Source organism: Anabrus simplex, chromosome 6, assembly GCF_040414725.1.
Source record: "Anabrus simplex isolate iqAnaSimp1 chromosome 6, ASM4041472v1, whole genome shotgun sequence".
Lineage (NCBI taxonomy): Eukaryota > Metazoa > Arthropoda > Insecta > Orthoptera > Tettigoniidae > Anabrus > Anabrus simplex.
The window spans coordinates 19,110,587-19,134,518 of record NC_090270.1 but is presented as its reverse complement, the minus strand read 5'-3'; the positions used below and the strand labels follow the sequence as shown (position 1 = coordinate 19,134,518).

The 23,932-nt window shown below is 38.9% G+C and overlaps 1 protein-coding gene across 2 annotated transcripts in view; it reads right to left on the bottom strand.

Moving 5' to 3' along the window:
- Positions 1-23,932, bottom strand: part of snama (something that sticks like glue) — a 651,651-nt gene that overhangs the window by 591,576 nt on the left and 36,143 nt on the right. For both annotated transcript variants that reach the window (XM_067149701.2, XM_067149702.2), the window contains exon 2: positions 15,997-16,200. In XM_067149701.2, coding sequence (XP_067005802.2) covers positions 15,997-16,162 — 166 coding nt within the window. In that variant the 5' untranslated portion in view covers positions 16,163-16,200. The remainder of the gene's footprint in view (positions 1-15,996; positions 16,201-23,932) is intronic.

The window sequence follows — 23,932 nt, the reverse complement described above, 5'->3', positions numbered from 1 at the left end:
GTTATTTTACATTGTTTCTTTAGTACGATGACTACTGACATCCACGAGGTTATATTTTACAACTCTAAGCACCTCACTAGTACTTTGTTCCAAACTTGTTTGTATATATATTATTATTTACTACTCACCTGTACCATACTAACATTTCTCATCTCATTACCAAACTTCACTTTATAAATTATAAAATCCATACGATTATTACAGTTAAAAATAACATGTTTTAGGATTCGACAAAAAACTTATGTATGCTTTAATATGGCTGATGATGACCCCTAGGTGGGTCGAAACTAGTTCCATGTAAGTTACAACATTGTAAATACACATTAGTACTGAATAGGTGGAAACCTTTACTGTGTTACTATTCATATGTTCTTCCTTCGAATACAAGTCATCGTTAGTTTCATTCTCCTCATCACCAAACATATTTCTTTTCACTGCATCTAGTTCCCTTTCTAATTGTTCATTAAGTATCTCCTCTTTTTCAACACTTTCAAGCAACCTGAGAGTGTTCTCTTGTTCAGCAGAGTTCGTCTTGGCAACACAAATTATGGCACACAAGCACTCGCGCGTGGCCCAAAAGACTACAACATACGTTACGTGAGAGCGCGCGTGTGGTCTAAAACACCACAGTCTAATAGTCTCACTCCAGACAAGACTCCTGGTGACTGTGTGACTGCAGTAACAGCATATTTGCTTGGTAATACACCCACCATGGATATCGTGGAGGTGGGAACCAGTCTGCCAGCCGCACGACCAATGGCAGAGTAAAAGAACCAGCATGGGGTCTTTTCCCCGCTGTGCAAGTTACCGCAGGTTAATTGTTAGACAGTGGTGGTGGTGGTGATTATTGTTTTAAGAGGAAGTACAACTAGGCAACCATCCTCTGTATAACACTAATCAGAGGGAAAAATGGAAGGGATCCGACACTTTGAAAAATGAAGATATCAGTCAAAGTAAGTCAAGGGCCACGAAGGGCATGAAAATTAAAGACTCCCGAGTCCTGGCATTGCTTCCACTTACTTGTGCCAGGCTCCTCACTTTCATCTATCCTATCCGACCTCCCTTGGTCAACTCTTGTTCTTTTCCGACCCTGACGCTATTAGGTTTGCGAGGGCTAGGGAGTCTTTCATTTTCACGCCCTTCGTGGCCCTTGTCTTCCTTTGGCCGATATCTTCATTGTTCGAAGTGTCGGATCCCTTCCATTTTTCACTCTGATTAGTGTTATATAGAGGATGGTTGCCTAGTTGTACTTCCTCTTAAAACAAAAATCACCACCACCACCACCACCACCACCACCACCACAGGGGGATAATTGATAGACAGTGTCCCTGTTGAAATTGTTAGGATTTCTATGTATTTCCACAGCTTCCCGTACAATCCTGGACCTGTAGTGTCTAGTGTGGGTAAGAGCTCGAGTATCATGGAACACGGCATCATGACCCGACGATAGAGCGTGCTCAGCTATTGCTGATTTGCCTGGCTGGTTGAGATGAATATATCATTCATGTTCCTTGATACGAGTACCAATGGACCGGCATGTTTGACCAATATATTACCTTGCCGCAAGTACAGGAAATTTCGCATACCCCGGGATGTAAAAGTGAGGACAATTTTACCTAAAATGAACAATTTTAGTGACGGTGCCAAACACGGTGTAAGGCAGGTAGGCAGTTCTCTTCAATTCTTCCTTCTGTAAGCTTTGCTTGATCGTTTCTCTGGGACGCAGGGCTCTATGAATCTCCAAATCGCTGTAACCATTACCCTTGAACACAACTTTGTGTCCATCTCCACCTGGATATTTGATGGCTCACAAACTCATCTCGCCCTCTTGGTGAGTGTCGTGGGAATACCTTGTTTTTGTGCTGGATGGTGGTGAGAATCTGCCTGAAGATAGTGATTTGCGTGGGTAGGCTTACGGATGATGTATCCTACGGAGTCGCCCGATTTCTTTTTTACTAGGACATCCAAGAAAGGAAGGCATCCATCCGAATCCATCTCCATAGTGAATTTTAATTGAAAGATGTTGCTAATTTAGGTGGTTTAGAAATAGATGAAGTTTCTCAGGACCTTCTGTCCAGACCTCAAATGTATCATCGACATACCTTCACCAAATCTTCGGTTTGACGGGCGCTGAAGCAATAGTCTCCTCCTCAAAATGCTCCATAAAGAAATTAGCCACTACGAGCGAAAGTGGACTTCCCACAGCCACTCCGTCCGTCTATTTGTAAAAATTTCCACCCCACAAGAAACAGCTGGAAGTGGTAAAATAGCTTAGTAATGTCCCCCGGGGAACAGATGTTCAATGAGAGACAAGACCGATCAATCGGCACTTTAGTAAACAAGGACTCCACATCGTAATTCACCAAAAGTGCATTAGGTTGAAGGGTTATGGTTGACAACTTGTTGACGAAATACCGAGTCCCTAACATATGATTCAGTACGTCTTATGTGTAGCTGAAGCAATTTGCTTAGGTATTTAGCCAGAACATACGTAAGAGGACCTATCGCAATAACAATAGGTCTGAAGGGATCTTTATGGACCTAAGGAAGCCATATAATCTAGGTAGCACTGCGTCCCCCGGGGGCAGATGTTTAGCCTCCTCTTTTGGAATTGAAGATTGCCCTAAAAACTTCCAGTGGCGTTGGACACAAGAGTGGTGGTGTCACGTGAATTCAGTCTGTAAACAGGCTCTGACAATATAGCCAAGATTTTATTATACACGTCAGCATCCATATTGTTGCTAGTTGCTTTGCGTCGCGCCGACACAGATAGGTCTTATGGTGACGATGGGACAGGGAAGGGCTGGGAGTGGGAAGGAAGCGGCCGTGGCCTTAATTAAGGTACAGCCCCAGCATTTGCCTGGTGTGAAAATGGGAAACAATGGAAAACCATTTTCAGGGCTGCCGATAGTGGGGTTCGAACCTACTATCTCCCGAATACCGGATACTGGCCGCACTTAAACGACTGCAGCTATCGAGCTCGGTCGTCAGCATCCATAAACCAGAGATGCCAACTTTGAAGAAAGGCAATTCGTAATGCACCCGTTCGGGGATTGGGGGGGGAGCGTAAAAATTTTTTTCGAGATCTTACTAACTTACATATCAGTGAAAAATCAATGAACAACATACAGTTCAACCAGATATTCAAACACTGGTATATAAAGAGTGTGTGATTCTTACCTGCTAAAGTAACAGGTGATCTGCAGTGCATATCTGAGTGGAGGTTGAAGGATCATTTCTTTTGTTGAGTACTGTAGTTGCTCCCTTAGCAGCTTGTAGTTGCTGTTTGGTAAACGAACACTGGTGACATGCTTTTTCTCTTGATATCGTATGCATCCTCTGCACTAACAGAGCACTTAACAGTTCGGTGTTCATATTAGCACGGAACTCAGTCTTGTTCTTCCTCACCATGCACAAATGAAAAAACGCGGCTATACACACTACAAAATGAGATTTTAAGGAACGGAGTAAACAGGGCCATTCTTTCAAGTATTCCTCCCTGAAGTTTTGAACTATTTTTGGTTTATTACTAGCGTCACTAATCACGGTAACGTTGCCACACGTATTTTCTTGCACAAGAAATCACTTCATTATTTCACACCTTTCGCATCTTGTAACACACGATTAGCATATATCCTAGAAGAGCAATATACGTAAATTTGGCAACCAAAATCACAATAAATACTTCTACAACAGTCACACACACAATATCCACAATGAAACGGGATTTGTTACCACTTTGCTACCAAAACAAAGACAAAAGACCTCGCATACTTGCATGGAAGTCTGGTCATGTGACGAACAAAGACAACAACTCCGCAAGATATACCACTTCACAGGTGCCTATTTTTCCGTTACTGGAAGCACACACTGCGTTTGGCGCGTCAAAACCCGAAATATTCTTGAACGAGGGACAGGAAAGGGGTATAAATTATTACTGAGAAATCTGACAATAATATTCTGAGAATTCAAGCTGTAATGGCATTCTTTGTGTATCCTTTTGAACACTTCATACACTTAGATTTTAAAATCAACAAAAATCGTAATTTGTGGTGTGTCATTCGTAAAGGCGTAATTGTGATGGGCAACTCGTAATTATTACGATTGAATCGTAATAGTTGACATCTCTGATAACCACCGTCACATTATCCTTATCAGCTGAGAGAATGGTCAGTTCTAAACCATTTCCAAATTCCTTCAGAGCTCTCCTCTCGTCTCTTCTTAAATTGGGAGCAGGTACAACAGCGGACCGTATGAGTCTCACACATTTCTGTCTAACTCCTCAGCCTCATTCGTAGGTAGTTTGTGGATGGCTGCCTCAACAGAGGTAATTAACTCCTCAGTGGGAATTTTAGAGGGAGCGACAGCGAAATTAATACCCCTAGCTAGAACTGCCATTTGGTTCTCATCCAAGGATTTCTAGGAAAGATTGACAACAGTTTTACTAGCATCCGGGTTCATGCAAGAGACTGTCTGTTTTTGAGCTAGTCGGAAGAACTTAGATTTCTGTCTATATGACACCTGGTGGAGTTTTCGTTCAGCCTGTATCAACACTCCCCTGCAAAACTTCTGGTTGTCTTTCGATCGCATTACTGCTATACACTTATACTACTCCTAAATGATAAATCATTAAGCGTTTTCTTTCTTTACAATATTTTTAATATTTCTGGTTAACATCACCAAAATTGTAAAAATTCAGGATCCTTGTGGCCATTGACTGTTTGTGAAATGTCTTCTTTTGAAAATATTCTAGTATACTGAAAAGTGTATGACAGTCTATAAAGACATACGCCTTCCTGAAGTCAACAAAGGTTATTATTAAAACAACATCCTTACAAATGCTGCAGTCTTGAAGTGCCAGAGTGACAAACTGTCCCCCAAAATATGTTTATTTAAATGCACAAATCCTAAGTATTTCAGAAATATTCAGTGCCAACCAATTACCGTATTTACTCGCGTAATAGACCCCATTTTCCCCCCCATTTTTACAGCCAAAAATAGTAAAGGGGGGGTCCAATATGCGATAACCTGTAAATTTTGTACAGGGAACACATGACTTCTAGGCTATAAAGTGTATGTGTAAACATTCTATACTATTATTTAACAAACTTATTTTCACAATGAAGTATTTATTTATTTTCCACCTAGTCGATACAATGATTGCCTAAGGCAATTTTTATTGGTCAAAAGTGGTACATGTTTCGTATATTATCAAGGACACTTCCTCTAAAGCATTACTTTGTCAATTTTATATTTTTCATCTAAACTGTGTTATGTGGCTGAAGATGTTGATAATATACGAAACATGTACCACTTTTGACCAATAAAAATTGCCTTAGGCAATCATTGTATCGACTAGGTGGAAAATAAATAAATACTTCATTGTGAATCTATTGAAGTGCGATACGGACCATGAAGCTGATTTTATGTAAAACTTATTTTCGTCGGAAGGCAGCATTTCGAAACGTAAAAAGACAATAAATGCTGAACACGACTTTTAGGTCTACAGTACATATAAAAATCTGTTTTAGTTACTCATATTACGTCATTCGTTACATCTCATTAATTCCTCTGGTGAGGTTGGCGTCAGGAGGGGCATACAGCCGTAAAAACTCGCTACAAAGATTCGTCTCACTTCATACTCGACCCCGTAGAAAAAAGGGATCATATAATTAAATATTGATACAAAAGAACTTGATGGCCAGTCATTTGTCTCCGTCAGTTCAGCAGTAGGCCTAACACACAGTAAACTTGATACCGCTTTCATTTGAATTATCGCCTTGCGCCGCCAACTTCCCTGCCCTGCTTCGGCGTATCGGCATTGCAAGTGACGTCATCTTCACTGCCATCTCGTCAGTCACGTCAGCCGTGCTTCATTCTCTTTGAGCCATGCACTGCAAGTGATAGCATATGAAGTCCCGTCTTTTTGAACCTTTCAAAAATAATTTTGTTCCCGTCTATAGAGTCTAAACAGTGTGAATCTATTCCCAAGTGGTTTCTGGAGATGGTCTCTGATATTCCAGGTTGGTGTATATGTAGCAGAAGCTACTCTTTCCGAATAAGGCCGTGCTGTAGAAAGCATGCCAAACCATCAGCTGATAACTAGCGTATGTTACGAGTTGTACTTCCGAATGTAATACATAGTAACTGGAAACATTCTTTGATAACTGCGGTTGTTGAAACACAGGCCCTTGTTTTTAAGTATGTTTCATGCTTGTTCTCTACATTCATCACATCAGGATTTACGTAAACAGCTGTCCATGAGATAAGACAGACTACCTTGTTTAGGTTAGGTATATTATCGCCCTGATAGTGCCAAAAGTTCCTCGACGGAAAGAATAAAAATAAATAACAGAAAAATATACTGCATTTATGGATATCTACAGGTGTGGCCGTAATGCGTTTTATTATCATAATGTTTAATTCCGTACGTTCGTTGTCTCTTTTTTTATTAACGCATACCCTAGTATGTTTTGTTTGGAGTCTCCGAAAATCATTTAAAGTTCGTGGGACATAAAATTATTACTATTACTATTATTATTATTATTATTGGGTACGTTGGCGAGTAAAACAGTCGTTTTAATTTGATAGCTTTTATCACGTTTTTAACTTACTTCTCTCCACATATATACCTATATTGGCCCAACAAACGAGATATTAAACAACCACTTTGTTAATGATCTCGCCTGCTGTATAAATAGCAATAACCGTCAATATTTTTCAACTAAAGTAAACTCGTTTCCTCATCCCGAGGTGGTACAGCTCTTTCTCTTTCTAGAGTGGAGGGGAGTTACATGTACCGCTTTTACTGCGTATCAACCTTCCTGCCATTCGTAAATCACTGGCAGTACGGTACCAGGAATCAAAGTCAGACTCCCAAGAACAGCAACTAATTGTGCTAACCATTACACAGGCAGACATTATTAACTACAAAACACAGACATATTGTATGATTGATGCATGCTTGCAATGCGCGGTCTGTAATTTTTCGTATGTTGGACAGACTGGGAGAAGTTTTATGACAAGATACATGGAACATGTTAACGTGGAAAAACATAGGAAATATTCAGCGATGAGTCTGCATATGAGGGAGACTGGTCACAGATTTGAATCCATAGAGAAAGACCTAGCGATAGTTAGAAACACAGAAAAAGGGAGAATGTTGAACGAATTAGAAAGTTTATATATCTATTTAGATCAGACGTACAATAAGCAACAGAATCTTAATGAAACCACGGACAGTAAAAGTATGTTACATGACGTAATGCCGAAATTATTAAAGTCAGTTAATTCGAATAAATTCAGGATACCTAATATATTTAATTCTTCATACTCTAATACTCCCCCCATACCTACAGATATTAAGCCTACTTCCAGCAATATGGTTGACTCCGCCCCTTTGTCAGCCTCGTCACAATTGACTCCACCCATCCTCTCCTCCCTTCCACACTCCCCTATTCCTTCCCCTCCGAGTTCACTGCTGCCTCTGCAGCACAGTTACAACACCAGACTTAGAGCCAACAGAAGAGCAGCAACCAACACAACAGTAGATAACAAATAACTTTCAACTAACATGTAAGTCCTCATCTGTTTCATTTTATGTAATCCGAATTCTCTCCTTACGTTCAACTTCTAATTTCATCTTTTCCTTCTCTTACAGAAAACATTATTTCAGTATCTATTGATATTTCCTGGCAAGGTTTCAGCCAATAGTATTACCTACCGGTGCTAAGGGCCACTTACAATTTTTCAACTGATGCTTCTGTCTCACTTCATGCTGACGAATTTCATCAGCGGCCTTGGACATATTGTATTTATGACAATCATGTTTATGCTTGTGTTCACGCCCTCATGTCATTGGCTGTATATTATTACCACTTTGGTTTTCCACTAACATTTTAAATGAACTGTTTTAATTGGAATTTTAATGGAAGAAGTTTTAGTCTCCGACAAGATTATAGTTTAATCATCGACAGTGTTTCCATTAGCATCTTTATATATTGTATCATTTTTCACATTTTTATGTCCCGAATTTTAATAACTGGCTAAACATTTAGCTTCCACTTTTAATATTAGTTGTACTCTTGATGATTGTTTTTAGGCTGAAGATGCCCTTAATTGAGGGCGAAACATGTCCCATTTAACTGTGAGTCTATTTATGTAACCACGATAAGTGAAAATAAAAGTATTGAATAGGTGGATTAAATTAAAACACCTTTATTGTTGTTGAACTAAATACGGTATGACGAGAACCATGAAATTGAGATGAACTTAAATATGGCTTGTGTAACCCTGTTAGCAAGAGCTATGGACTCATAAGACTACCTTTAGCGCAAACTAGCTGACACGGGATTTTCAGAAAGACTGACTTTGTGGTTTTCATAACTCAAGTCAATATAGGTCATTACAAAAATGTAGGTAGGAAAGTAGCGATTGAAAGCAATGTTATCATATAAAATACTCGATCAAATGAAAAACCGCACATTTTCTCACTTTTAACGAACAGTACTAAGGTTGAAATAATAACATTAAGTTATTTATTAGACCACCTAATCAATACAAAATCGTCTTGGATGATTTACATAAATTTGTTAGCTAATAGTGGGACATGTTTCGCCTTCTCTGAAGGCATCATCAGCCATAGTCTTAACCTTAAATTAAAAATAAGCGTCTAAATAACATGTAGTGATGAAATGAATTTTAAAATCTTGAAGAGATTTGAAGTAAAATAACATTAAAAATAACAATGATGGTTTGAAAATACAATGTGATGAGATACAATAGTGGAAGTATTAACAAAATTAACCTTAGAAGGCTGCTAAAATAAGTACAATGGAATAAAACAACAGATTGTTATACAACAAGTAGTAAGATTGCATAAAAGTAAAGTTGATAGTAATGGCGGTTATAATTAGACGATGGCGAAAAATCTTATGTAATCAAAGTAAAGAGGAGAGAGTAAAAGTCAAAGTTAGTCGAGAGATCCGAAGTTCATTATGATCTTGAAGATAAAGGATGAAAGTCAGATGCATATGGTGAACATTTTCTCACTTTTAACGAACAGTACTAAGGTTGAAATAATAACATTAAGTTATTTATTAGACCACCTAATCAATACAAAATCGTCTTGGATGATTTACATAAATTTGTTAGCTAATAGTGAACTTCACCATATGCATCTGACTTTCATCCTTTATCTTCAAGATCATAATGAACTTCGGATCTCTCGACTAACTTTGACTTTTACTCTCTCCTCTTTACTTTGATTACATAAGATTTTTCGCCATCGTCTAATTATAACCGCCATTACTATCAACTTTACTTTTATGCAATCTTACTACTTGTTGTATAACAATCTGTTGTTTTATTCCATTGTACTTATTTTAGCAGCCTTCTAAGGTTAATTTTGTTAATACTTCCACTATTGTATCTCATCACATTGTATTTTCAAACCATCATTGTTATTTTTAATGTTATTTTACTTCAAATCTCTTCAAGATTTTAAAATTCATTTCATCACTACATGTTATTTAGACGCTTATTTTTAATTTAAGGTTAAGACTATGGCTGATGATGCCTTCAGAGAAGGCGAAACATGTCCCACTATTAGCTAACAAATTTATGTAAATCATCCAAGACGATTTTGTATTGATTAGGTGGTCTAATAAATAACTTAATGTTATTATTTCAATCTACATCATCAATACGGACCAAAAATGATATTTATTACATGTACTACAGTACTAAGGTGCCGATCTAACAGTCCAAAGTTCCAAAGCTGGAATGACCAGGCCAGAGACAGCCGTGAACACTCCTCTGATATTATTCCGTTAAATATGCACTCTGCTCATTCCAATCAGTGCAATAGTGTAGGGACTGAATAGCTTCAATGAAACAGCATGTTACGTACCAGTAATATCAGAAAATTTATGAACCAGAGGAATGACAAGCTAAAGAAGAAGGTTATCTAACTCTCAGCTACTTCCCGTCAATATTCAGGCAGGCTGTTAAACTCGGTACGACCGGGCGAGTTGGCCGTGTTGTTAGAGGCGCGCAACTGAGAGCTTGCATCCAGGAAATAGTGGATTCGATCCCCACTGTCAGCAGCCCTGAAGATGGAATTCCGTGCTTTCCCATTTTCACACCAGGCAAATGCTTTGGCTGTACCTTAATTAAGGCCAAGGCCGATTCCTTCACACCCCTAGCCCTTTAGTACCACATCATCACCATAAGACCTATCTGTGTCGGTGCAACGTAAGGTAAATTTTTAAAACAATACTCGGTATGCAGCAGTAATCCTATCTATCGGAGATGAGTGGCAACAGAAGACACAAAGCACATCACAACAAACAATGGTCAATGTAATGTTATTGTTGATCAATTTTAAGAGTTTTCTATATTATAGGCCTTCACATTTAGTTTTCTTTCGACTTTGTGATATTAGGGCGTCTTATAAAATTATTTATAGCATAGACTGTAGTTCATTATTCTCCGACTTTACATACCAATTTTCATTAAATTCTGTGACTTGGCGCTGATATGGACTTGGTAAGAAAAATCCAAATTCATTAATATCTCTGTGATAATAGCCGGTATGGTAACAATGAATAAGACGTAAATGATCGGAAATTTAATACTGTATAACTTTAGATATGTAATATTTATATCGATGCAACCACTAATAACATGAATAATTGAGAATTAAATGTTAGGCTTTCCCCTAAAATACCATTTCACTCAGCGTGAATAAAATTACTTATGGCCTAGATTATAGCGACTTGTTCCACAAATTTGTATACTGATTTTTACTAATGATGATGATGCTTGTTGTTTTAAGGGGCCTAACATCGAAGGTCATCGGCCCAAATTTTCATTAAGATAGGACCACTAATAACATGAATATTTCAGAAGTAAATTTTAGGCCTTCCCTGAACCACCATTTCACTCAGCGTGAATACAATTATTTATCACCTAGAAATACCGACTCATTTCCCGACTTCGAATACTGATTTACATTAAGATACGGCCACCAATAACATAAATATTTGAGAATTACATTTTAGACCTCCCCTAAACTACCATTTCACTCAGCGTGAATACAATTATTATTTATACCATGGATTATAGTGACTTATTCACCAACTTTGCTTACCGGTTTTCATTAAGATACGACCACTAATAACAAATATTTGAGAATTAAATTTCAGGCCTTCCCCAAAACTACCATTTTCCTCAGCGTGATTAAAATAATTTATAGCCTAGATTGTAGCAACTTATTCCCCGACTTTGCATACCGATCTTTAATCAATTCTCTTCAGTTGTTTGCTCGTGATGCGTGTACATACAGACAAACAGACAGACAGAAATTACGGAAAAGAAAAAATTGCATTTCCTTGTTACTATGGACATGACCGATACAGAAATACCATTCTTTTCAAATTCTGAGCAATGTACAGACAAAACTCTTATTTTATATATATAGATTACATTTCAGGCCTTCCCCTAAACTACCATTTCACTCAGCGTGAATAAAATTATTTATGGCTTAGACTATATTGACTTACTCTCCGACTTTGCATACCGATTTTCATTAAATTCCCTTTAGCCGTATTCTAGTGATGCGTGGACAGACAGACAGGCAGACAGACAGACAGACAGAAATTACGGAAAAGTAAAAAGTGCATTTCCTCGTTACTGTGAACATGACCGATACAGAAATACCATTGTTTTCAAATTATGAGCAATGTACAGACAAAACTCTTATTTTATATATGTAGATTACATTTCAGACCTTCCCCTAAACTACCATTTCACCCAGTGTGAATAACATTATTGATGGCCTAGATTATAGCGACTTATTCCCCGACTTTGCATACCAATTTTCGTGAAGATACGACCAATAATTTAAAAAAATATTTGAGAATTAAATTTTAGCCCTTCCCCCAAAATACCATTCTTCTCAGCTTGTATAGCCTATTTTGTAGTGACTTATTTCCCATCTTAGTCTACTGATTTTCATTAAGACACGACCACTAATAACAAATATTCGAGATTTAAATTTCAGGCCTTCCCCTAAACTACCATTTCATTCAACATGATTAAAATAATTTATAGCCTAGATTGTAGCAGTTCATCACCCCAATTTACATTCCGATTTTCATTAAATTCTCTTTAGCCGTTTTCTCGTGATGCGTGTACATACATACAGACAGAAATTACGGAAAAGTAAAAAAATGCATTTTCTTGTTACTGTGGACATGACCGATACAGAATTGCCATTCTTTTCAAATTCTGAGCAATGTACAGACAAAACTCTTATTTTATATATATAGAATAGGTGATGTACCCGTGCTTCACAACGGGATTCTCAGAAAGACTGTCTTTGTGGTTTTCCTAACTACAGTTAACTTAGGCCATTACAAAAACGTCAGTAGGAATGTAGGGTTTAAAAGCAATGTTATCATATAAAATACTCAATCAAATGAAAACCCGCACGTTCTCACTTTTAATGAACAGTACTACGATGCCGATCTAACAGTCCAAAGTTCCAGTGCTGGAATGACCAGGCCGCAGACAGCCATGAACACTCCTTTGCCATTGTGCCGTTAAACATACACACTGCGCATTCCAATCAGTGCCTCAGGGTACGGATTGACTGCTATGATGAACCAGTTTGTTACATACCGGTAGTACCTACCAGAAAATTTATGAACCAGAGAATTGGCATGCTTAAGAAGAAAGTTATCTAACTCCCCAGCTAATCCCCGCAAATATTCAGGCAGGCTGTTATACTCGGTACGACCGGGCGAGTTAACCGAGCGGTTAGGGGCGCGCAGCTGTGAGTATGCATCCGGGAGGTAGTGGGTTCGAAAACCACTGTCGACAGCCCTGAAGATAGTTTTCCATTGTCTTCCATTTTCACACCAGGCAAATGCTGGGGCTGTACCGTAATTAACGCCAGGGCCACTTCCTTTCCACTCCTAGCCTTTTCCTATCCCATCATCGCCCTATTACCTATCTGTGTCGGTGCGACGTAAAGCAAATTAAAAATATACTCGGTATACAGTGTTAATCCTGTCTATCGGACATGACTGGCAACAAAAGACACAAAGCACATCACAACAAACAATGGTCAATGTAAAGTTAGTGTTGTTCAGTGTTATGAGCTTTCTGTATTGTAGGCCTTCACATTTAGTTTTCTTTCGACTCTGTGATATTAGGGTACCTTACGAAATTACTTGTAGTGTAGACTGTAGTTCCTTATTCCCCAACTTCACATAACGATTTTCATTAAATTCTGTTTACCCATTTTCTCGTGACTTGGCACTGATATGGACTTAAAACAAAAATCCGCATTCATGAATATCTGTGTTATCATGGCCAGTACGGTAAAAATGTATAAGACATAAATGGTCGGAAATTTTATTCTCTATAACTTTGGTTATGTAGTATTTATCGATACGACAACTAATAATATACATATTTGAGAATTACATTTAGGCCTTCCCCTAAACTACCATTTCACTCGGAGTACATAGCATTACTTATAGCTTAAATTGTAGTGGCTCATTTTCCAACTTTGCAAACCAATTTTCAATGAAATGGGACCACTAATAACGTAAATATTTAAAAATAAAATTTTTGGCCTTCCCCTAAACTACCATTTCTATCAGCGTGATTAAAATAATTTATAGCCTAGATTTTAGCAGTTCATCACCCGAATTTACATTCCGGTTTTCATTAAATGCTCTTCAGCCGTTTTCTCGTTATGCGTGTACATAGAGACATACAGACACAGAAATTACGGAAAAGTAAAAAAATGCATTTTCTTGCTACTGTGGACATGACCGATACAGAAATACCATTCTTTTCAAATTCTGAGCAATGTACAGACAAAACTCGTATATTTTATATATATAGATAAAGCAGGATTCCATATCTAATTTGTAAAATAAAGCTTTTTTTTTTTAATGTTGAGAATAATTCTTTTAAAATTAAAAACATCTTTGGTCCGTATTGAAAAGAAATTCACATACAATAGAGGTAAGCGTAATTGATCCACCTTTTTTTTCAACACAAAGTATCCGATGACCTTCGATGTTGGGTCCCTTAAAACAACAAGCATCATCATCATCATCATCTAATGTATGTTGAGAGTAATTCGGCATAGCATAAGAAACAACTGAAGAGCAGACACTCATGAAAATATACAGGTTTAAAAAACCTACCTAATGCTGCTTCAACATTTCAAAATACAAGTGATTTGAGAGAGCAACCAAGCATTTAAAAAAAAAGTAATACTCTGACCAGAAAAGGACCGTAGGTAAGGTACCTCACTTGTATGTACAGAGGTAAAGAGCCAATATTATATACGAACTTAAATGCATGGTGGGTATAATGAAAAAAGTTACTACATCACTTACAAAGTTAGGAAAAAAACATACACTTTAACCCTCAAATGGTTAAACGACGATGCATCGCCCTTTTTGTACACGTTGTTGCGGTCAACGACGATACATCGACTGTTTTGCAGCTGTTCATTAGACACGCTCTCGTTATGCGTAGTAACACACAAATGTGCTCAATGTAGTATCATTTTAAACAGCAGATTACAGTCTCTCTTTTTACTCTAGTTCCTAGGTTGTAGACTGCCGTTTAAATGTACTGCACAGCCTTAAAATTCAGTAGTTAGGCTCGTTACCTTAACTGCGCAGTACAATATGGCGCCTTGCCGCGTCACGGTGTCTTCTGTTGATCGCGCAGTTTTTATCAGTGTTTTGCGTAAATGGCGAGTAATTTAGTTTCAAGTCCTAAGAAATTTGGGTTCAAGTCCCATTCGGAAGATGTTGGATGAAATAATGAGTGACGCGAGTGATATGAATGATAATGACAGTGACATTGACAGACTTCCTGGAAAGCGGGAACGTTTATGCGTAATCTGCGGACCAACAAAAAGGGGAAGGACCAGACATTTGTGCCCTGGTTGTAACTGTGCAGTTCACAGGGGGTGTTACCACAATTTACAGCACTTTTGAAGGCCTGAAAAGAGAGGAAGAAAAAGGAGAGAGCAGTCTAGTTCTGGTAGTTCCTCTGAGTGACTTCGCGGGGGCGTTCTAGTGCTTGTGTATATATATATCTTTATTTGTGTATATAACGTCTAAAGTGTTTATATTTTTTTGAAGTGCATAAAATTGTGTACAACATTGTGATTTGACTTTCTCGGGTAAGTCGAGTATTTTAGTGTCTGGTATAGGCGCAAACATTTTGATAATATCATTTTGGAACACTTTTTTGGAAACTCAGGATGGCTGTAGCGATATAATGAAAGGTACGAAACAAAAATATATTTATTTCAATAGCCTATGATATTATGATTTAATAAAATGTATTATACTGCATGATTTCCTTTTAAAACCTATTTTTAAGAATTTTGAGTGAAAGTAAACAAAAATCCTGAAAATCGTGTGACCGTAACAGTCGTTTACATGGACCATTTGAGGGTTAAGGAAAACCCATCCATGAACAGTACAAGTACAGAAAAGTATGGTAAAACTTGATAAAACGCTGCTGTAGCTGCCGAGCAAAATGTCCGTTTTTTGCATTAGTTTGTACCAGCTACTACCAACTGAAGTTATCACCATCAATGATTTCACTACAGCATATATGCAGTTAGACATGGTTTAAAGTAGCAGGTGCGTGTGTGCGCACATGCCAAAGCCTGTAATAACACCTGTGTAAAATACACCATACTGTATAAATTTCAGCCAATGCCAGTGGCTGTTCGCGACAGTAGAATGGAAAAATGTTACGTAATTTATAATAGGTTATAAAAGTAAATATATTTCTAAGAATGGATTGACAGGTCCCAGGCACACTCCTACAACTCTTGTGAGGTACGATTTATATGAGTAACTTGTCATAATAATGTTATTTATGCTGATGAGCATTTCTTCAAGGTCATCAAAAGTATAGAGAAAATTATGCAAAAATACATACCTTCCTTAGTTTGAGCATTTGTAATCTGTAGATCAAAATCAGTGTTTTTCCCTATTCGCTTCTGATGCAGAATTGCTTTCTTCAAGTCACGCACTGATATGTGTAGACCATCAAAAGTCACAGTATCAAACTCCAATGCAGATTTGAACTTATAATGAACAGACATCTTATGACCTTCACATCATCAGAGTGGGAGAACAATACCTAAAATACAAACAAAGAAATATGATATATTATTTCCTTGGTTTAAAAAAGTGTAGACACTATGCAGGTTACAGAAGAATGAACTTAAATGATCAACAGAACTCCAGCCTGACATAAGAGACAGGTATACCTAACCATATCAGCAGTCTCTCTGCAACTGTTCAACAGCCTCTAGCCTATTAAGTTAGAAATAACACCATAAAAAATTCTGCCACCCTGCTTTCTTGGATATGCGTAAGGCCTTCAATAACATAGGCCACAACCAACTGCAGGAAACCATACCTTGGATGTGCCCAAAAAACTTGTGATCATAAGAGAGTTACAACATGTCAAAACAAACAGTGGGAAGACCAATCCTATTGCCAAATGTCATGAATTAATGCAAGGATCTCCTCTCTCCCCAGCTATTTATAATCTCACCGTGGATCATATATTTCAAGAAATTTCTGGGTTAGAAATTGTGGAAAAATGTTAACAATCGCTGGTTCCTACAATGTCTAATTTATCCATTCTTGATTTTGCAGGCCAACGGCACGACTGAAGGAGTATAACAGACAAAGCTGGGTGGGACAAGTAGAAAGATCATCAGTCGCTGAACACTCGCTGCTAGCAAGCCACAGCATACAATACAGTGACACAGAAGTACTGTCAACTACTGTATCATACATGCCCAGCTACAAAGGGAAGCCATTGAAATCCTGAAGCACACCAACAGCTTCAACCACAAGGAGATATCTGAATGGGTAAACAAAGCCTGGTTTCCAGTCCTGTAAGCCTTAAATCCTGGAGGACACAATGGCTGCAGCAGACAAGAAAAAGCAACGGGTGATTAGTTCAATCATTGACCAAAGAACAGCCTATCAGTGACCACCCCTCCAGCATGGCAGACCAAAGTTGAAACCCATGATGTCGAACGCAGTCTTAGGCGAAACGTCGGGACCATCACATGCTGATGGACCACGGCCTGCAAGCCCGGAAAACAATTACATGTTCTGAATCAACAGCAGTGTTTGTTATATTAGCAATTTATACATTTCACGAAATCAGACTGGAAATGAACCTTGGCAAGTCAGAAGCCATATCAATGTCTCAGTGAAAACTGAATTATGAGCCACTGAAGCTGGGTACGAAGGAACAAATAGCCAGCACTGAACCAAACGAAACAATTTGCTAGCCAACCTTGGTATGTCATTCCATGAGTAAACTGTTTTCGTTGCTATCTTAAAACAAAGTTATTATTTTTTTACAACTGGCTTCAGGTTGCCGAAACTGATAGGTCTTATGACGACAAAAAAAAGAAGAAAAAAAAAAAAGAAAATTAGATCAACTTACAACTTCTCCCCTTCTGCAACCTTACCAAAATTTTAATTTGTACCTTTCATATCTCCAAATTTAATATACCATTTCCAGAACCTCTAATAAATAAGATACCCAGTTAACGTAAATAAATAAATGAATACTGGATTAAAGACACTATATTTATTTAATGAAGCCGAGCTTTCAGCCAAATTGCACTGGCCTTCGTCAGGGCATGTTAGGTTCTGCTTACAACAGTGAGCAAAGAAATTGCAAGAAAGGTGGAAGTCATGACCGTACCATCCACGGCCTACCCCACTAATTGGACTCGAGGATCGTCATGCTGTGATCCCTCTGTTGATGGTTTTGTGAGTGCGTCCCGCTGTTCCATGGTGGTATTATGCATGGTTTTCTGCAGTACAGGTCTCCTTGTATTTGATAACTTGAAGCCGTCTTCTCTGTTGATGTTATGTGGGCGCAGCTCTATCTCTATGGCTTCTCTTTCCAGTCGAGCATAGAAGTCTTTTACAGGCGCAATTACCTTCGCCCGGTCAAAGAGGATTTCATGATCTGTACTGTAGAAATGTTCTGCTATGGCAGACTTGCTTGTGACATTCTGCGTGGAGGATGAAACAGCGACATTCTTTACCGACCTAATGTGTTCTTTCACCCTGATGCTGACAACCCTTTCGTCATGCCAATATATGAGCAACCACAACCACATGGAACTTCATACACGCCCGGTGTTTCAAGATCTGGTTTTTCTCTGAATGGTCGAAACAGGGATTTGAGCTTCCGGTCTGTGGTGAAAACTAGAATTATATTGTGCTTCCTAAAAATGCGCCCTATTCTGTCAGTTATACCTGCCACGTAACGAAGGAACACTTTCTTCTTTTTACTGTAGTCCTGGTTGGTAATATCCCTGTTAGGCTTCTTGATCTTCACATCTTGTGCTATGTCTCCTGACGTATAGCCGTTTTTCTTCATGGATGGTGTCAGTTCTCTTAATGCACTTGAGTGGTTATCAGCGTCTGTAACGTTATTCACCCTAGTAAATAACGTTCGATGGAGAGCTCCTTTATGGCACGGGTGGTGATACCTCACATCGCGCCTGTAAAAGACTTCTATGCTCGACTGGTAGGAAAAGCCATAGAGATAGAGCTGCACCCAAAGACCATCAACAGGGAAGACGGGTTCAAGTCATCAAATACCTGTAGACCTGTACTGCAGAAATACATGCATAACATTACCATGGAATAGCGGGGCGCACTCACAAAACCATCGAAAGAGGGCGGTGAACCACAGCACAGCGATCCTTGAGTCCAATTAGTGGGGTAGGCCATGGATAGTACGGTCATGACTTCCACGTTTCTTGCAATTCCTTTGCTCACTGTCAAAAGAAGAACTAAACATGCCCTGATGAAGGCCAATGCAATTTGGCTGAAAGCTCGGCTTCATTAAATAGTGATTTTAACCCAGTATTCATTTATTTATTTACATTAATACTGATGGTTCATGGTGTGGGATTCTGTAGTCACGTCCTAGTTCGTGAACCATGGGCAACACCTGAGTGGCCTAGTAAGTGGTGCTGAGACTCGGGATACCAGTTGCTACGGAAAGGGGAGAGGGCATCTCGGACATATTCTGAGTCATCGCCCTCCTTGTGCTCAGGCGGCTAGGACTATACAATTCACCGGTGGTCCATAACCTGTTAGAGGAGAGATCCTCGCTTGGACTATGTGCAAGTAGTGTAGCATCCTGCTTCATGAATTTACCGAGCTCAGAACATTTTAAGCAAGCATCAGACCTATGGGAGTAACAGAGTCCCACTCCCATTTGATAGGCGAGGGACTCGTTGGAAACAACTTGGCGAACGAAATGGAATTTGATGGGGAGCTATCAATATCAATGGGGCTTATGGAAGAAAGTAGAACTGGCTGAGTCAGCAATTAGGATGTATCTGGATGTGCTAGGAGTAACTGATATTCGGGTAAGGGGAGATAACGAGGAAGAGATAGGAGATTATAAAGTGTACTTGAGGGGTGTTAGAAAGGGAAGGGCAGAATCTGAGGGAGGGCTCTTTATCAGGAATACCATTGCACGCAACATAGTTTCTGTTAGGCACGTAAATAAGCGAATGATATGGGTAGATTTGGCAGTTGGAGGGATTAGGACTATAATTGTCTCCGTGTATTCACCATGTGAGGGTGCAGATGAGGATGAAGTTGACAAGTTTTATGAAGCATTGAGTGACATCGGGGTCAGGGTCAACAGCAAGGATAGAATACTGCTAATGGGCGATTTCAATGCGAGAGCTGGGAATAGAACTGAAGGATACGAAAGGATGATTGGTAAATGTGGGGAAGATATGGAAGCTAATGGGAATGGGAAGCGTTTGCTGGACTTCTGTGCTAGTATGGGTTTAGCTGTTACGAATACATTCTTCAAGCATAAGGCTACACATGGGAGGCTAGAGGTACCAGGTCCATAATAGACTATATCTTAACAGACTTCGAATTCAGGAAGTTAGGAATGTACAAGTTTTCCGGGGATTTTTCGATGATACAGACCACTATCTGATCTGTAGTGAACTAAGTATCCCTAGGCCTAGGGGAGAGAAAGTGAAATCTGTCTGCAAACGAATAAGGGTAGAAAATCTCCAGGAGGAAAGTAGACAAAAGTACATGGATATGATTAATGAGAAATTTCTAACAGTGGACAGTATGCAGGTTCAGGATACAGAAAGTAAATGGGTGGCATACAGGGATGCTGTAGTAGAAACAGCTAGGGAATGCCTACGAACAAGATGGCAAGAGGCAAAAATCTTGGTGGAATGATGAAGTGAAAGCAGCTTCTACACGTAAAAAGAAGGCTTACCAGAAATGGCTCCAAACAAGGGCCAAGGCAGACAGGGATTTGTACGTAGATGAAAGAAACAGAGCGAAACAAATAGTTGTTGAATCCAAAAAGAAGTCATGGGAAGATTTTTGTAATAACCTGGAAAGGCTAGATCAAGCAGCAGGGAAACCTTTCTGGACAGTAATAAGGAACCTTAGGAAGGGAGGGGAAAAAGGGAATGAACAGTGTTTTGAGTAATTCAAGTGAACACATAATAGATCCCAGAGAATCACTGGAGAGGTGGAGGAAATACTTTGAATGTCTTCTCAATGTAAAAGGAAATCATCCTGGTGGTGTTGCAAACAGCCAAGCTCATGGGGAGAAGGAAAATGATGTTGGTGAAATTACGCTTGAGGAAGTGGAAAGGATGGTAAATGAACTCCAATGTCATAAAGCAGCAGGAATAGATTAAATTAGACCTGAAATGGGAAGTATAGTGGGAAGGCAGGGATGAAATGGCTTCATGGAATAGTAACATTAGCATGGAGTGTTGGCAAGGTACCTTCAGATTGGACAAAAGCAGTAACTGCACCTCTCTATAAGCAAGGGAACAGGAAGGATTGCAACAACTATCGAGGTATCTCATTGATTAGTATACCAGGCAAAGTATTCACTGGCATCTTGGAAGGGAGGGTGCGATCAGTCGTTGAGAAGTTGGATGAAAACCAGTGTGGTTTCAGACCACAGAGAGGCTGTCAGGATCAGATTTTCAGTATGCGCCAGGTAATTTGAAAATGCTACGAGAGGAATAGGCAGCTGTGTTTATGTTTCGTAGATCTAGAGAAAGCATATGACAGGGTACCGAGGGAAAAGATGTTCGCTATACTTGGGGACTATGGAATTAAAGGTTGATTATTAAAATAAATCAAAGGCATGGGCTTCAGTGAGAATTGATGGTAGAATGAGTTCTTGGTTCAGGGTACTTACAGGGGTTAGACAAGGCTGTAATCTTTCACCTTTGCTGTTCGTAGTTTACAAGGATCATTTGCTGAAAGATATAAAATGGCAGGGAGGGATTCAGTTAGGTGGAAATGTAGTAAGCAGTCTGGCCTATGCTGACGACTTGGTCTTAATGGTAGATTGTGCCGAAAGCCTGCAGTCTAATATCTTGGAATTTGTAAAGAGTTGCAATGAGTTTGGTATGAAAATTAGCCTCTCGAAGACTAAATTGATGTCAGTAGGCAAGAAATTCATCAGAATTGAATGTCAGATTGGTGATACAAAGCTAGAACAGGTCGATAATTTCAAGTATTTGGGTTGTGTGTTCTCCCAGGATGGTAATATAGTGAGACTGAATCAAGGTGCCTTAAAGCTAATACAGTAAGCTCGCAGTTGCGATCAACAGTATTCTGTAAGAAGGAAGTCAGCTCCCAGACGATACTATCTTTACATCGGTCTGTTTTCAGACCAACTTTGCTTTACGGGAGCAAAAGCTGGGTGTAACAGACATGAAAGTAGCAAGAATGATTGCTGGTACAAACAGGTGGAAACAACGGCAGTAGGGTACACGGAATGAGGATATAAAGGGTAATTTAGGATTGAACTCGATGGATGAAGCTGTACGCATAAACCAGCTTCGGTGTTGGGTTCATGTGAGGCGAATGGAGGAGGACAGGTTACCTAGGAAAATAATGGACTCTGTTGTGGAGGGTAAGAGAAGTACAGGTAGGCCAAGACGACGATGGTTAGACTCGATTTCTAACGATTTAAAGATAAGAGGTATAGAACTAAATGAGGCCACAACACTAGCTGCAAATCGAGGATTGTGGCGACGTTTAGTAAATTCACAGAGGCTTGCAGACTGAACGCTGAAAGGCATAACAGTCTATAATGATAATGTATGTATGTATGTACATTAATACTATGAGCCACATAAACCTACGTTCATTACTAAGATACCCAGTAAATGACAATGATATTATGATTAACAGTGTCCAAAAGGGTATTTTACAGCTGCTAAGAAATACACCAGACAGTTTCAAAAAGAAAGTGCAAAGGTCTTGGACTATTTAAAACAAAATGGGAAGCCTTCCTTCAGAAAATCATCTCCTTCCTGAAGCTAAAGAATGTTAACACTACAAGGAATTATGACCACGAAATCCAAGAATGCCTGCAGAATCTCAACATCCGTAACAGAGACATAAGCATAGAAAATGGTAATATCAATGTCCATAACGTTAAGAAACAGCTCTGTGAATGTGAGTTTGAGAATTGGTGTTCATTGCCTCAAAAAGGTGGTGATGATAATGATGATGCTTGTTGTTTAACCTATAGAGTACCAGGCAACGATATAACGTTGTGTTGTATATACGCATAAAGTGCCAACCACGATACATCATTGTTTGGATAGCGCGCTTTTCTATACGAGTTAGTTCAACTTGGGCCGTCAGATGGCAACATTTTATGTGTCGAATCCATTGAGAATGGTCATAAGATTTTAAATACGCCGCTAGATAGCATGTAAATTCATTAGTTATCATGCATTGAACTTCTAAAGTCCATGTTCATCTACGACGTATGATCTCCATACCGCGTGAGTAAAATGGCGACTAGCGGGGAAGTTATTTTGTTAACGATGAAGAACTGGCTGTATTATCTTAATAATTTAAGTGAAGAAGAGGATGACAAGATTTAGATGAGGAATTCATTCCTCCAACAAGTAAGGAAGGGGAAAGTGAAAGTGTTATTGGCAGTGATAATGGCGATTTTTCTGTAAACACCCGACCACGTGCTCATTGTCCGAGTGTAAGCAGTGAAAGTGGTAATGACCATCTGAGCGACTGTACTGATGATTGTCTCAAGTATTATTACAATATTATAAGTCCACCTGTTCAATACAATACAATATGATCCACTATTTCATATGGTCAAATATTTTTTATACATAATACATAAAAGTCAAAGGTACATGTTTCACCCTCCTTATGGGCATCATCAGCCTATATCAATCTTAAAATAATACATATACTTATAAATTATAGGTTAAAATGTTGAAAAATGGTTTCGTAAAACATTATACAATAACATCTAAAACAACGATAATGCACCAAAGTATGTTAAAAGAGAGTGAAATTAACAGTTTTGAAGATTAAAACGTGATTAAACATGAAATTTTGAGAGTCTAAAACTAAAATGGATCCATATTTTTATAATATCATTAAGACTGTGAAGGCCTTGAGTATAAAAACAATCATCAAAGGGGATGAACTTGGATTGAACTTGGGAATTGAAGAAACATACCGTAGTAAACCGCATCACAGTCGTACACGTTACTGCAGGGCTCTATCTGGTCTTCTATCAAGGATAGAACCCTTTCGTCTATTTTGGTTGCAGTTGGAGTGTAGGGGCCACCTCCTGTTTTGAATCTCTCCAACCGTTCTTCTCCCTTTGCCTTCTTCGCCAGCCTTTTAATATTGATATAAAACTGGCGAAGTTGTTTTGCAGTCCGGGAGGTTACATTGAGATTAGAATTGAAACCCTCCCGGACTTTCTCCCACGCCTCGTCCTTTTCTCTTATTCTTAAGCCATCTGTGCGCTT